This window comes from Hydra vulgaris, chromosome 14, assembly GCF_038396675.1.
Source record: "Hydra vulgaris chromosome 14, alternate assembly HydraT2T_AEP".
In the NCBI taxonomy this organism is placed as follows: domain Eukaryota; kingdom Metazoa; phylum Cnidaria; class Hydrozoa; order Anthoathecata; family Hydridae; genus Hydra; species Hydra vulgaris.
The window spans coordinates 18,540,819-18,557,764 of record NC_088933.1 but is presented as its reverse complement, the minus strand read 5'-3'; the positions used below and the strand labels follow the sequence as shown (position 1 = coordinate 18,557,764).

The window sequence follows — 16,946 nt, the reverse complement described above, 5'->3', positions numbered from 1 at the left end:
TAGGAGAACAATAAAAAACAAAGGGAAAGGGGATCTAGTGAAGATGTAATTTTTGGTTTATTTTGAGATTGATTTAAGTTTAATAAGGACTTGCCTCATTCATAGATAAAGTGCAGCATCAACAAGCAATAAGCTATGGAGTTTTCTCATTTGTTATTTGACCCAAAGTTGTGAAGAGGGCTCCTTATGTGGCCTCAACAATTTACACCAGTAATAAGGAGACCATCCATGCGCAACATGGTACTTTTGATACACTGATACTTTACAGCATTTAATGGAATCAGCCTCTCAGCTACCACAGTGTTCAGTAAACCTTACTACCAACCAACCTCAGAACTATTAAACTGAGTTTTACAGCTGTACCCTCATCAGGAAATAACAGAAAGAATTGCATAGGAACTATCAAATGAGCACAAGCCAAAGTCTATGAGTAGAGTCAAGAAGATCCAGCATTCATCATCCTAGGCAGGAAAAAATGTAATACAGGTTTACATCTATGTCAACCTAATAAATGAAGAAGGGGTTCGAGGCTGGTCAACAAAACTATTCTGCTTACACCTAAAGTCTTTGCCTAGTTGGTCTTCTGTGTGGTCAGATGTCATTATATGACCACGCAAATAATAATTTTGTTTTAACAATTTGACCACAGCTGTTAATATTTTTAGAATTTGAACATTTCAATAATGCACTGCATAAAGTTCAGTTCAATCTTTTAATTGAAAGTTGAGAAATAATTTAATTTTTTATTTGTTGCAAAACTTATAAGAGGTAAGTTTTCTATTAGTTCTAAAAGTATATAAAACGCCATAAAGCAAATTATTTAAATTAGAGTTAACTTCTCCTAGTCTTTGCTAGCAGAAAATGAGACAGGTGAGATAGTAGAAATGAGACAGAGACAGTACTTCTCCTGTATGGCAGCAAGAAATGAGGCGGGATTACATGTTACCAGTAGCATGGCAATCATAATGATGTAGGTGCTCCTTTGTATTTCTTCATCTTAATAAGTGAACAGGGCCCTGGCTAAATATGGAGCTTTTTACAACTCTGGCCTCAGCTAAATAAATAAGATTAGCAGAATATAGGCTTGGTCACGAAGGCAAACGATCATATGGCCACTAGTGTATTTGTTTAGTATCCGTTTAAAAAACCAGATAACAGTTCCCATCAATTTATGGTTAACCAACTATTTGGTTAACCAAAAAATCTTTGCCTGTTAGGAATGACAGTTTGGCAACCAACGTAGTTAGTACTCATTCTCATTAGTGGCGTTTTCTGAATACAGGATCTTCCAAGTTTCAACAAACGTGGTGTTTTGTTTAAACTAATTAATTCACTTTTTCAGTTTATTTGTAATCTTAGCTTTAAAGAGAAGATTAACAAAACAAACAAAAAAATTAACAACAACAAAAAAACCCTAACAAAAGAGTAAAACAAAAAAACTAACTAAATTGAGAAAACTAAAACTCTAAGAAAAAACAATTTTAAATTACAATTATTAATTTAGAATTGATTTATTAGGAATTACATTTGAAATAAGCACAAAACTTTTTTATAATATTTTTGTATGTGTAACATTTTTAAATAAAGTCACTAATTATTTAAAGTTTGTTTAAATAAACACGTTTCATTTAAATTATCAAAGAATGTTATATATAATTTTATTTTATTTATATAAGTATTTATTTTATATAATAAATTAAACTATTTCTATGATTAATTTTATTAACATGGCTTTTAACAACAAATGGATTTTATGAGGGTAAGTAACAACAATAATGTCTTGAAAGCGGAAAACATCAGCGCGAAAACTTAAGTTATGTAATTTAACTCAAATAAATTACATCATTGATTTGTCTTTTATGTAAGCATTTTAAAATCAATTAATTGTGTTTAATTCTTTAAAATCAACTTGTTAAAAAAGTGTTTTTAAAAACTAAAAAGTCAAAAGTCAAAAAAGTGGGAAATTTGTTAATATGAAACATTTTTTTTAAATGTAATATCAAATTTAATTACTTAAATTAAAAAAAAAAAAGATAAAATAAGCATTCCCTTAAAGTAATAATAAAAAAGCTGTTAAATAACATTTAACTTGTTTCTCGGTAATTAATACTATTGCAGTAATTAAAAAAAGTTAACGTCTTTAAAAAATAAAAAAATAAAGAGAATTTTATGACATCAATTTCACATTAAGCTATTGCATTAAGCATTTTTTGATTTAAAACAAAGCCTGTAATATTCATTAATACATTATATTGAAAAAATCATTAGCAGTAATTTTAAAAGCATTTCAATAATAAAACAACATTAGTAAAGTTATTTAATTTTAACGGCTCAAAAACATTTGTCACTTATTTTTAACAAATTTTTTTATCTTTTTGAGTGTATTGAAATGCATACTTATTAGTGATGTAGCGATTGCACATTTGTGGCCGATGCTGATGAATAGGAAAAGGCTGATATTGATGTCGATACCAATGGATTAACTAATTGTTAAAATGTTTGCAAATATAAAATCATATAATTTTAAATTATGTAAATTTTTTACGGAATCAGAACTGGTAAACAAATACATAGACCCAAATCAAAGCCAAACCCTTATTTTAAAAGATATTAGAAACACTCAGTTAAAATACATTATTTAGTTTTTTTAACTATGAAAACTTTCAAAAAATAAATACAATTTCAGAGGAACGCTTTTTATTTCAATTTTAAAAAGAAAATGGTATTAGGATTTTTATAAAGAATTTTAAATTCTTTATAAAAAACCTTTATAAGTATATACATTTTCTCAAAATAAAATAAAATAAAAGACTTTAAAATCAAATACCAAAAAAATAATAACTTTAAGATGCTAAAATAAGCATCAATAGCAGTTGTAACAATGTTTATTTTTTAAAATTGTGTATACAAATATTGTAATGAAAAAACATAAGCATTTCTCCTGTTTCTCGAGCCAACTCATTATGGAGAATAAATTTGTCCTCCACAACCCACAACCTTCACTTTCAACAGAAGATGGAGGCATGGTAAATACTTTTTTTTGTTTTTATACCTTGGATCTAAAAATGTGGCAAAAATGAGATTTTTGTCATTGAGATATTTTTCAAATCTTTCATTTACTGATTTTTTACATTCTTTTACAGTTGTCCCTAATCCTAAAAGCAAGGGAGACTTTTCAACTTGAATCAGCATGGTTTTTATAACTTGTACAGTTGGATAGCAGATCCAATTGTTTCACGCTCACTTAATATATTTGTTATATCATTAAATATTTTTAAAAATCATAGTATTTTTTCTAAAATAATCCATTCATTGTTTTCCAGTGACTTTTGTTAAGAGTTATCATTATCACAACCAAATGGGATCAAAGCACACTTCAGTTTAAAAATTCTTTCAAATATAAAATATTGACAATTCTATCTTGTTATGTCTTCTATAAAAATATTAAAATGCCACCAGTTGGAAAATTGGTAAATTAATAAAAACAGGCTGATGCTGATACTGATTTGTGCAAAAAACAATGCATCCTTATATAATTCATATAATATAAATTAAAAAAATTATATACAACTTTTATTGATACTTTAAACAAAAATTATCAGCGATTTGTTACTTTATTTAAAAGTGTTTATCAGTGATTTGTTACTTTATTTAAAAGTGTTAAAAAGCATTTGTAAAATTGAAAGCTTATTTTAGTTTTTTATGTTAATTCACCTCCCCAAGGCCGAGAAGGCCACAATAGTGGGCAACCGCGTGCCTTTCTCAAAAAGCTTGTGTTTATGTGTGTGTGTATATATGTATGTATGTATGTATGTATGTATGTATGTATGTATGTATGTATGTATGTATGTATGTATATATATATATATATACTTTTATCTTATTATTAAAGTATATTATTAATATTAATTATTAAGTTTACTATTTTTTAACTAATGATTTTTAATTTTTTTTAATTTAGAAAATTATTTTTGTTATTGTATTACTTTATAAATATCATGTTTTTATATATATAAATAAGGCTTATCACTAAACTGTTTAGTTTAAAAGTTATTATAGAAGTTATTAAATACAATGCAATTTCTTTAATATGTGATTTCAACTGTATTTTTTTTTCAAATTTTTATATTTAGTCTGGTCAATTTTGTGAAGATATGATTCCAACTGTTGGCTTTAACATGAGAAAAGTTACAAAAGGAAATGTAACTATTAAGGTATAGTTTTTTTCGAGATGCAGAGACTATAAAAAGAAAACAAAAAATTACTAGAAAATAAGAATAAAAAACAGAATAATATTTAAATGGTTTGACTGGATTTTATTATATACTAGAGACCTTAACATGTATTGCATTTATGAGAATACCACAATTATATTACAATAGGATAATAGTATAATCAAATTTATATTACAAAAATATAATAGTATACTCAAATTTATATTACAATACACAGTGGGCCAGAATTCACTTTTTCTGGACAAAACAACTAATAACTCGTCATATAAAAAATACTTAAGAACCATTTTTGTACTGTTAACTAGTTTGAGGATTGCAGTTTTAATGGTGACATTAGTTTCAATTTATGGATACCTAAATTGCTTAGCAACCACATATTTTATTAACCTAAACAAATATAAATGGAAAAAATAAAGCTGGAAAAAGTAATAACTTTATTAGATTACTCCCATAATTACCACATTGAGTATTTTTATACTAAAAATGTAGTGGTACTATTGATTTTTTATTTGGTTGATAGTGACACCTGAAATGCCTAGCAAAGGTTTATTTTGCATAGTTACTTGCTTAAGTAACTTTTCTAAAAACATCAATGTTGTAAACTAGACTAATATTAATTTGGCAGACTGATTAAAAATTATTTTATGCATTTAGAAATTTTAACACATTCCCAATTACTAGTTTTAAGTATTTTTATGCAGTTCCAGGGCTCTACTATATATTTTATGAAACTAATACATGATCCATATAAACAGATAACTAAAGGTTTAACCTTTTTTCGTGTATATAATAATATAAAAATTTTGATTTAAAATTATTTTTCGAACCAAAACTCATATATTCTGATAATTTTAAAACAGCTTTAGCTTCTTTTTCTGGACCATCTTGGCGCAAACTACAAACTGATGAAAACAATGGTTCCTAAGATGAATATGATGCAACTAATGGCGTCAATGTTCTTTTCTTTGTTTTACTACTTAAAATATCAAAATTCACCTGGGGCCTACCAGATACTACAGTTGGATAAGACCAGAGTTTTCATTATCAATGAACCAGTTAATAGAATTTTCTTATCATTTACAAATTAAACTGATATTAGTTCATTTTGTAGTCATTGTTGTTATTCTATTCAAAACGAGTTTTAAAGTTTCTGCATATATACCTTTGTCCAAAATGCTTTATGAAATTAGACAGGTTATTATTTGTTTAGTTAAGTTTATGCCATTTACAACTGTATCCAAAATATTAGGATTAGCTAAGTTCAAGTTTTCTTGAATTTCATTTACAAAATCTTATAAAAAGGTATTTTAAGATGTGTTAATAATAAAACAAGTTTGTAACACATCTAGTCTTGCTGAGACCCAATTATTGCATAACCATTAAGAATAAAATTCATATAATGTTTTTGCCACATAAAATTGGATACATCATTTAACTTGTAAAAATCATTACTAGAGACCAGGTGGACAACCACAGATTATAAACGAAATTTATATTGATAATATACATATTGAACTATGTATTTCAAGTCTTAAATACTGTACCGCTTTGGACTGTAAAAGCATTCGACTATATAAGTGAAATTTTGACTAAAAAAATTATTATAATACGCCGTCATACTTGTACTTGATTTTATTAAATTATGCAATAAAAAGGAAGATTTTAAAATTAACATCTGTTCCATGCTTATTAGTAACAAAAAATATTTTCAAATTTAAAAAAAAAAACGCTTTTTATTCTACAGCTAAGAAGCGTCATGATAATTATACAAAAATAGATACATTTTATAAAAGCTGAATGTTAAGCTATAAAATGATATATAATAATGTAATTTTTGAAAATGTATTTTTTTTACTTTTGTCACCACCTGGCCCATTGTGCAATAGGATAATAGTATACTCAAGTTTATATTACAATAGGATAATAGTATACTCAAATTTATATTACAATAGGAGTATACTCAAATGAGGAGTTTTTAGTTAGCAGTTGTAATGTATAATTTATGCTTTCCTCTATAATATATGTTATATGAAATTAATTATAATAAATCCTAACAATTTATTGCAATTAATTTCAATTTTTGTTTTCTTCATATAGGAATGCGTTGATATTAGAATAAGAAAAAGTTTTTGTATCTAAAAAACTTCAAAAAAGTTGTTAAAAAATAATTAAATATAAATTGTATATTGCTTTAAAAATTTATTTTTATTTTTAAATATTTACCTTGAATACACTTTATTTACTTTAACTGCTAACTTATATTAAAGCAAAAACAGAATAAACTTGATTTGAATTATAAAATAGCAAACTTAATATTTAATCTTTATATCAGAAGCAATGCTTATGAAAAAACAGCTCCTGATTTTAATTTTTTAGTTCCAAGAATCTTTCTAATAATAACAGTAAGTTTCTTTTCAGTGTTTGCAAAAAAAATTTCTATACAGTAAAGAACTGCATATTGAGATGAGAAAGGTATAATATACCTTTTTGGTTCAATAGTTGATTTACTTAAAGTTTTTGTTTATCTCCACAAGATTGTGGGGGCCACTGCAGTTGAAGAGTCTAACAATTTTTTTCATTGTTGTTGAAAGAGGTAACTCTTTCAACCTTTTAACTTCAAAATACTTGGCAAACAAGGATGCAGCATGGAGAAACAAGTTGAGCACTGTGCTACTAGGGACATGTTGGGTACAAACTCATAAAAGGAATCACTTTAACATTACACCATTACTGCATAAGATTGACACAAGATTTTAAAAAAGATTGTTTTTTTTTAAGACTCCTGCATTTGCCATGATAATCCCAAGTAGTAGTGTTTATTGATTACTTGTTGTTGAAGCATTATCTACTACTACCACCAGAGCTCGAATTAAGTGATTGCGAATTGCTGTATCTGGAAATATTTCCGGTCTTTAAATTTTTAGTTTTTTAAAAACCGTAAAACTCTGTATTGATCACTAAATTCAATAGCTGTTTTTTTAATAAGAAATATTTATATTGATCTTGAATAATGATATAAAATCTTATTGTTAAACTATATTATTACTATTATTATTATTGTTAAAGATTATGATTTAAACTTTAATATTTTAATTCATTTTATAAAACATCAGATAAAACTAGAAAAATAAAGCACAATAAAGTACGATATAATTATTAAAAAACAACTGCTTATCACAACAAACTAAAGGAATTTAGTGGTGATCAAATATTTTAAATAAGTTATTCAATATTTTTAAATCTTGTTCAATATTTTTTTATAAATTAAATGCTCGTAACTCTTTTTGCAGATATGTATAAAAAATAAAAAGACTGAGGAGTTTAAAAATATATAAAAACTTATTTAAACTTTTTATAGTTATTTAAAAAAAAAAAACTCTAATATTTATTTGAAAATATATATTTTTTATTGTCATTTTTATTATTAAATAATTAATATTTTATTTAAATCTTATTCAATATTTTCTTATGAAATAAATGCTCATAACTCTATTGCAGACATGTATACAAAATTTAAGACAAAAGTTTGTAAATATTTAAAGACTAATTTAAACATTTATATTTGTTTTAAAACAAAACAAAAAACTCTAATGATTTATTTTAAAATATATCTTTTTTATTATTATTTTTATTATTAATTAATTAGTTTCTAATTTAAAACATCTAAATTTTTAAATAAATAATTCCTTAAACTTTCCCCTAAACAAAAATCAATATTAATATTTCATACAATGGACAAATAGCATTAGCATAATTTTTTATTAGTTGATTTTTAAATTACCGTGCAAATATTCCAGACCTTTAGTAATAATTATTTTTTGTATAACTTTTTTATTTATTTATAGTCCTTAAAAATATGTAAATTTTGACTGTTATTATTTTTGCAGTAGTAAATTTATTGTTTTGTTTTTCATCAATTTTTGCAATATGATAAACTGACTGTTTCATTAAAATAGTGTTCACAGTTTTTAATAAACTAAGAATTTAATGACCAGAATTATTTCAGGATATTGCAATTCGTGATCACTTTATTCGAGTCTTGATTACCACTATCTCATTAAAAATGTTTCAAGGTATTCTTTAGTTTATAGGTATAGTTTCTGAAAGAATACCTTGAAACATTTTGATCGCGAATTGCAATATCCTGAAATAATTCTGGTCATTAAATTCTTAATTTATTAAAACCGTGAACACTGTTTTAATAAAACAGTCAATTTATCATATTGCAAAAATTGTAGAATGTAGAATTTATAACTTTGGATTTTGTACAATTGAAAAGACTTTTTTGTGCATGTCTTTTGTTCATAATTTGCATTTATTCTTTTCGGCTTAAAGTATTAACAGGTTGATTACCAATCTTTATTTTTACCTCATTGTCTTTCCAAATTTAAGACTTTTTGATGATTTTTCGAGGTGCTAAGGAAATTCTTCTTGTCTGTTTTTATCCCCAAATGCAAGCATTCTAATTAATCTATGATTAATTAGGAGGTGATTATTTTCAACAGCTGCAGAAAATTTGCAGAGTTTTATTCTTCTCTTTTAATTGATCTTGCTTAGCTAGTGAAAACTTAAATATTTTTTTTTTTAGAATTATTTTTCAATGCTGACACTTCCTTATATGTGTGTATTTGCTGCTAGGATTCTGTCTTGCTATAACTTCTAGTGGAACTTTGTCATTAACAGATTTTTAACTTTGTCATAAATGGATTTTTAACTTTTGCTGCCAGCATTCTGTCTTGCCATATGTTAAAATGTTCCTGGCTGCAAAAAGAGCAATTTTCAAGATTTGTGAATAAGATATAAACTTGATATGTGAGAAGGTTCCTTCTTGAAAATTTATAAATTGTAATTTATATGGCTGTTGTTGTTGTTGTTTTATCACTGCTGGGTCATTCCATATCAAATCACTTAAGGTGGGCGTTATCCAAAATTTTTGAAAAGTATCAAAAAACAATTATTTATTCATTTTTAAAGAAAAATTTCGGTACTTTTAAAAAATATATTCTTTTATATATATTTTTTTACAATTTTTTTCAATAAATTTGTCCCTATTCAAATTATTTACCTTATCAACCATAATTTCAATATTGTAATAGAACATTATGGTCTAAAATTTAAAGTCTAAAAATGTTTTGCATCAAACTAAAAGCCTATTATTTAACCAAACCTTATCAAAAAAATAAAATTTGTTGTAGTTTAACATTAAAAAAATTAGAATTTCATTTTAAAATGTAAAACCAATATGTAAAGTTTGTGAATTGAATTTGTTTCATTTTTATCTTTGAGAAAAGATATCTTGATAAATCTTTTTAGAACATGTTGAAATTTTATCAGAATATTTTAAGGGTCAAATAGATTGATTTGAGCGAAGCAAAATCAGAAAATAAGTAGTTATTTATTTTTAAAATATATTATTTGATTAATAAATTTTGTAATGACGGAAGAAATTAAATAAAAGTACCAGGCATCGAATGTTGTAAATGTATTTACAATATTTGATTCCGAAATTGTTTCTATTATATTGCCCATTTTTCAACGTTAATACAAATTACTAGAGATAATGAATACAAATTACTAGAGATAATGAATACAAATTACTAGAGATAATGAATACAAATTACTAGAGATAATGAATAAAGCAATTGCTCTGTTAGAAAAAATGAATTTAAAAACTTAAAAAAATATTATAAGGTGGCTTCACAGGAAATGTTTTTTTTTTAGTAAAGTAACTTAAATCAATTCTAAAATCAGTTTTATAAATTCAATTTAATAAAAATAATAGTAAAATAAAAATGTTTATTGATAAAAACGTATAAAAAAAGCATATTTTTATTTATTTTTCAAAACATGATTAAATCAGAATGGCTAATTAAAACAACTTGCTACTTTGCAATATTATTATCTGATATATGAGGTAGAGGATGAACTAAGATCAATATATAAAAACAAAAATATTTCTTTTAAGTCCCTAAAAACTGAAAATTGACTAATTTTTAGGAGGTAAGGTTCAAAAAAGACTTAGCAATCAATAAATATTCATTTAATTATCAAGATTCTAGTTCATCTTCTACATATATATATGTATTGGACAATTGGGGAAAATTTGAAGGTCTAAGCATTTTTTAATGTTGAGATATCGTGTTTTGAGTTTATAAATTATGTTAAAATCTTCATTTTTAGATATAAGGCAAATAAGTAAAAAAAGTTTTAAAAACATCTCTTTGTAGCTATTTTTTGATAATTGTTCTTGATCTTTATCAATCCAACCTTTCCTAATTCCTCTCAAGTCTTTTCTTCTTTTTTATTTTTTTGGTTGTCCTTTTTTCACCAAATGTATCTGCTTCTCTGTAATCGCTTTTGGTCTTTTTTTACTGAACTGGTTATCGTATTTTTTCCAAAGATTTAAATGTAACAATAATAATGATAAGATTTAAAATACACAATAAATACCTTGATGAACCTTCGATTGATGATACCTTGATGATACCATGATTAACCTTCATTAAAAGAAAGAACTGCTGAGTTTACTGCCATTTCAAGAACATCTGTCTTGACATAAACATTTTTAGGACATCAGAACCAGATGATATTATTTAATCCTTCATTACAATTTTGACTTTGCCCATAAGGACATTTTTTCAATAAACTGTCATTACTCAATTCATCAAAGTCTTTCTTGATAATTTCATAAATCCATTCAGGCAAGTTTAATTAAGGAGAATAGTTTTCATCTGCATCTGCATTTTTACTTTTTTTCCACTTGCACCAGCTATCTGGATCAATTGGACAAAAAATATGTCAATGTGATTTGTCTTCAAAATTTGTGTAATGGCGCAAAACAGCTTTTATGTTTTTTTTCATTTGGTACACTTTCTGTTCATCAGTTAAATTTTTTTTGAAGCTATTTGCCTGATAGCAATACCAAACACATTCTAATTTTTCAGGTGTAATACTAAAAACATCATATGGCTTGCTTGCAACAACATTATTAAAATAAGAAGAATCACCATCTCCTAGACAGTATTTGTAAATTAAACCATATTGCAAGAGAGACTGAGAGAATATATCAACTGCACCAGCACTCTCCATGGCTCCTTAGGACCTAGTATGATTAAGACTGCATTTGTGCTTTGCTTTCCATGTTTCATAAGCTGCAGAACCTTTATTATTTGCCCAAATTTGAAACCTCTACAATATTTACTCAGTACTTGTGTAACATTTTCTTCCACATATGGCTGTAACAACGCCATTTAATAAAGAGTGGCCTCGTGTTTGCCAAGAACCATCGATAGCAACTTGGACAAGTGCTTCTTCAGCGTTAAGTTTTTCTTTTGACTCTTGCTTAGCATTAAGAGCAGCCTCATTCATTGGTTGTTCTGAAGCAACTTTGTACGCTTCTTTAATAGTTTTACTTATATTGTCAAATGCATTTACAGTTAAACATGACATGTTCATAAGTCATGAAAAATTAACCATTGGTTAGTGTCCTCTTCCAATTTTATGGAATCCAATTACCATTTTCAGGTTAACATCAAACATGTTTCTACTATTTTTTATCATTTTTAACCATGTTTGAAGTAAAATTACTGTATGTAAAAGAACATTGAGCATTTGTACATGTTAAAATAAATTTATGGGAGAAACCCATTCTGCTAGAATAATCATCTGTGATGTTAACTTTACTTTTACAATCAGGACACGCACTAACCAAATCAAATAACTGTTTGAGAAAAATAAAATTAACAAGAAGAAAATAAACATTTGTGTTGGCATTATTTGTATCTTCGACATCAAACTTTAACTTTTTAGAACTGATACATGAAACATTTTCAGACAAGTTACCAGTTACATTCATATCTTTAATACATATGGTGTGCTTATTACCACTAAATTTTCTCTTCTTAGATCTTGATGTATTCTTATAATTACCCATTATATATTTAATTTATTAACCTAAAAAAATATTTTAAGTAAACATTGTATCAACACAACTTGTGTTAGTATAATGGTTTTGTCACAAGAAGTACGTAATCAAACGATTGTGAAATTATACAATTTCAATAAGTAAAACGGTTTTATTTTTAAAACTGAACATTTTCCTCTAAACTAAATCTTTTATTATTGCAGAACACATACCAAAACAGTGGTTAAACAAAAGTTTTCATACTGCTTTTTTCCATTGCTATAGGCGTTGCTAAAGAAGCTACTTTATATCATACCTGCAAAATGCAAAATAGTTGCCTAAAAAATTAAAATTATTAAAAAATAATTATACCATTTTTTTCAGCATTGTTAAAATTCTCAAAAATCATATTTTTCAAATTTTTTTTTTATTTTTTCTTTTGATTTTACCTTTTATTTCCTGTGAAGCCACCTTAAATAGGCTCCTAAAAGTTTCATTAAAAAAGTTCAGTAAATTAAGAACGTACTAGCCCACAAGCTTTTGGAGTATGGATAACAAAAGTTTATCAGGAAATAAACTATTCGATTTAAATGCACAATTCAGAGAATCCAACAAAAGTGCTATTTCATTTGACAAAAGTCTTTTGATTTGCACTGGTTGTATCAAATTTCAAATAATGAAATTATTTAGAATTTAAAGCAATTAAATTAATAATATTGAAAATTAATTTTTAAAATCTAAAACAATCTTACAGAGTATCACTTGACAAAAAATTGAAAGTAAACTTAATAGATACAATATTTTAAAGCCTTTACTTACCTTTAAAAAAAGTCTAAACAGTAAAAGTTTGCGTAGGCTAAGGACCACTTATGTACTCTCTACCTAACCAACATGTTACTAATATATCTTATTTTATTTTAACTTTTACATCATCTTCCTATATTTATTGTTAATAAATTTTAAATTAAAAAATGTTTTTATTTTCATTATATTCTTATCTGCTTTTTTCCTCCTCTTGTATTAATTTTGGTAGTGAAAAATAACAAAAATCCTAAAAAAAATAAAACAAAACAGCAAAATATTTAGGCATATTAGTTTTTTGACAAAATTTTTCTTCTTTTAGTTTTCAATTTTTTTTTAGTTTATTTTAATTAGATTTTCTATTTTGTATTTGTTTCCTTTCTTTGAGTATTGCTATTTTATTCTCTGTAGTTTTTTTTATTTTGCTGCAAATTCTTAAAACGTTTACTATATAAAAAAATGGTCAAGTTGTCTAATTACTTTAAATGTGGACCAACAAGGCTTGCAACCGTGTGCGCTTCCTGGGAAGGTTTGCTATATATAAAATCAGTTGTTAAAATACATAATAAAGTAGTTATTTTAAGTTTATACAGACTATTAAGGAATCGTCTATAAGTTATGTCACACTCTAAAGTAAAGGAAAGGGACTTGTTTTCTGATGACTCGTATGGGACTTGTTTTCTGATGACTCGTATAGGACTTGTTTTCTGATGACTCGTATGGGACTTGTTAATAGAAAATATGAGACATGATGAACATATGAGCCATTAAAAAAATTGATTATTGTGGAAAAAAAAATTTTTTTATGAATTTAATTCTATTTTATGTTAATACCTTGACATAATTTTGTTTATATTTAGTTATGGGATATTGGAGGTCAGCCAAGGTTTAGAAGCATGTGGGAGAGATATTGTAGAGGTGTCAATTGTATTGTGTAAGTAAAAAAATATTTAAATTATTTTAGTATATGTAAAATCAAAATACTTTTGAAGATAGCTTACTTTAGGATTTATTTCTTAAAAAAATTTGAAAAAAAAATGTTTTACTCAAGTGTAATTTTTATCTTGGATGTTGAATTTTTAGTTTTCCATTTATTTTTATTTTAATTTTATAATAATTTGCTTAAAATCAACTTGTAATCTTTAGATTTGATTATCAAGTTAATTAAATGTTTACTGAATTCTTATATGCACCTAATTTGTTCTTAAATAATTACATAATTAAAAATTACTTAGTAATTGTTTTTACAATTTCTAGTTACTTGTTATTTTCTTTAGTTACATGGTTGATGCAGCAGATCATGAAAAGATAGATGCTGCAAAAAATGAATTGTTAGGTTTGCTTGAAAAACCACAGCTGAATGGAATTCCAGTGAGTAAAACTCTTCTATGGTCATGTTGATTGAATCAATTAAAATTTATCTTCTTATTTACACTATTTTTATATTTACACTGTTCCTATATTTATCTATCTCTTGTTTTTGAGAAGATTAATGTTCAGCAGTCTATAAAAAAAAAGCTTTTCTTAACTCTGCATATAACAAGGCTGTTGGAAGGAACATGTACAATTTTTTTTAATATATAAATAAATTGTTCATTCAAACTCAGGTGCATTCTAATCCTAAATTGACATTACACCAATATTATCAAGTAAATTTTTAATCAAAATAACACCATGTTAATATGAAAATTTACTTAAATGTGGGTGTTTATTTTTATGCTAAAAAAGAGCAGTTTATTGTGGTGCAAGTAACAGCAACTTTCAAATTTAATACGATAGCTTTGTATAAAAAAAATCCAGATTTGCTCTGGCAGAGCTTAGACATGAAGTGGTGAACTCATGCGATTTGATATCTATTGAGTTGCATGGACGCCTAAAAAATTTAAAATTTTTTCAATTATAAAGTTTTATAAAAAGACAAAATACAGGGTTTTAAATGACTTGTAATTTTGTAAATTAAATTTATAAGGAAGCAACTGTAGCAGTCTTTGTTTAAACAGTGCTTGTTTTTATCATTCATGGCATAGTATTTTTATTTTTAAGCTTTTTCATGTCTTTTTATTATATAGTTGTCATCATATACTTGTCATATCTTCTCTTGAAATCAGTAATATGCAAGACTGATATAACTGAGTTTATGAGTTTGTTCCAATTTGATGCCAATCTATTTGTAAAAAAATTCTTTCATAACACACTGTTTTTAACTAATTCTTTTTCAATTCTGTATTAATTTGTATTCACAACTACTGGATGCTGGTCCAGATACATTAATTGCTTGAGCTTGATTAAGATTATTCAATTTTACTAAATCTATTCCGTTAACTATTTTAAAATCTTTGATAGCATCTCCTCTGGTTTTACTGTCAAATGTTTTGAAATTAAAAATTTTCAGCCACGTGTTGTAATCATAATTGCAAATGTGTAGTGCGGCCGTGGCACAGTGGTTAGAGCACTTGCTGTATAAGCAGTAGATCCAGGTTCGAAACGAGCTCTGGGCGTATTCGCGTCACGGTAAGGAAGAAGGTGTGAACTTCCTGGTTAAATGCACTTCCGCGATGCTCTGTGACAAGACCGTTAGGGCTTCTTAGGGCACCTACAAAAAAAATATATAATAAAAAAAATACTAGAAACCGATTTAGTAGCTTTCTGTTGCACTTTTTCAAATGTCTTAATATCAATTGATAACAGAGATTCCAAATTTTAATAGAATACTCGAGATGTGGTCTGATGTATCCTTTTTAAATTGTATCAAACAATTGTTGTCAATTTTAATAAATGTGTTTTGCATAACATTCTACAATTTGTAAGCTTTTGAAACAGCAGCATTTTTCATTTTCTTGCTGTTTCTATTTAAAATCACACAATATTATGACACCGAGATCTTTTTGCATCACACATGTTGATAAAGAGAATGGGTTGTTAACATCAATACCAATAGTATATTTTAAATTAAAAATTTTTTCCAGAATGCATCCACTACTATTTTGTAAACTATGTCTTCTAATGATTTTATTAATTGTATTAGTTTTTTATAGTTTTTTTTTGTCATCAGCATAAATATTTACAGGTGTTTTAATATGATTTGGCATGTCATTAATGAAATGAATAAACAAAAAAGGTCCTAGTACCTTACCCTGAGACAGGGTTGGCCGATTTAAATCACATTGATTTAAATCAGTGATTTAAATCAAGATTTAAATCAAGATTTAAATCAAAAGATTATTTTGGATGACTAATGATTTAAATCAAGTTTTTTTTTTATGATTGATTTTTGAATAATCAAAATTTATTTAAAAACTATTTTTGTCATATTTCAAAACAAAATTAATTAAATATAGCAGAACTATGTATTTATAGAATTAATGACTCAAAGTATACAATAAAAATAGATAAAACAGGCAATGCTACAGTGCACAAAACAAATCATTAAACATAATTACCAATTAAAATTAAAACATTTTTCTCCTGTGTGCAGCATTAAAATTAATCATTAACGTCAAAGTGAATAATTTTCTGCTGATTAAAGAGAAGCACAAGCTTAGCAGCTTTTTCCGTACCCAACCAACCCTTTGACCATCCAGTGCTGTATTTGTACCCAACCAACCGTTTGACCATCCAGTGCTGTATTTGTACCCAACCAACCGTTTGACCATCCAGTGCTGTATTTGTACCCAACCAACCGTTTGACCATCCAGTGCTGTATTTGTACCCAACCAACCGTTTGACCATCCAGTGCTGTATTTGTACCCAACCAACCGTTTGACCATCCAGTGCTGTATTTGTACCCAACCAACCGTTTGACCATCCAGTGCTGTATTTACAATCTCTCCATTTAGAGTGTCTTCAATGTTACCCTTTTCTTTATCGAACACTATTGTTAGGAGTTTGTCAGCTACTTCCTTTTTTGTTGGGCCACTATAGCCTGGCCTCAATATCAACATAAGTTTTTGGAATTCTAGATGTTCAACTAATTGAAATGATGAATTGAATCTGCTCATCAAATACAG

General features: G+C 26.3%; 1 protein-coding gene across 1 annotated transcript in view; it reads left to right on the top strand.

Annotated features, from left to right (window-relative positions):
• Positions 1 to 16,946, top strand: part of LOC100213960 (ADP-ribosylation factor-like protein 8B-A) — a 36,278-nt gene that overhangs the window by 10,088 nt on the left and 9,244 nt on the right. The window contains exons 2-4 of the mRNA XM_065818575.1: positions 4,134 to 4,214; positions 13,800 to 13,873; positions 14,217 to 14,310. Of these exons, the coding sequence (XP_065674647.1) occupies positions 4,134 to 4,214; positions 13,800 to 13,873; positions 14,217 to 14,310 (249 nt within the window). The remainder of the gene's footprint in view (positions 1 to 4,133; positions 4,215 to 13,799; positions 13,874 to 14,216; positions 14,311 to 16,946) is intronic.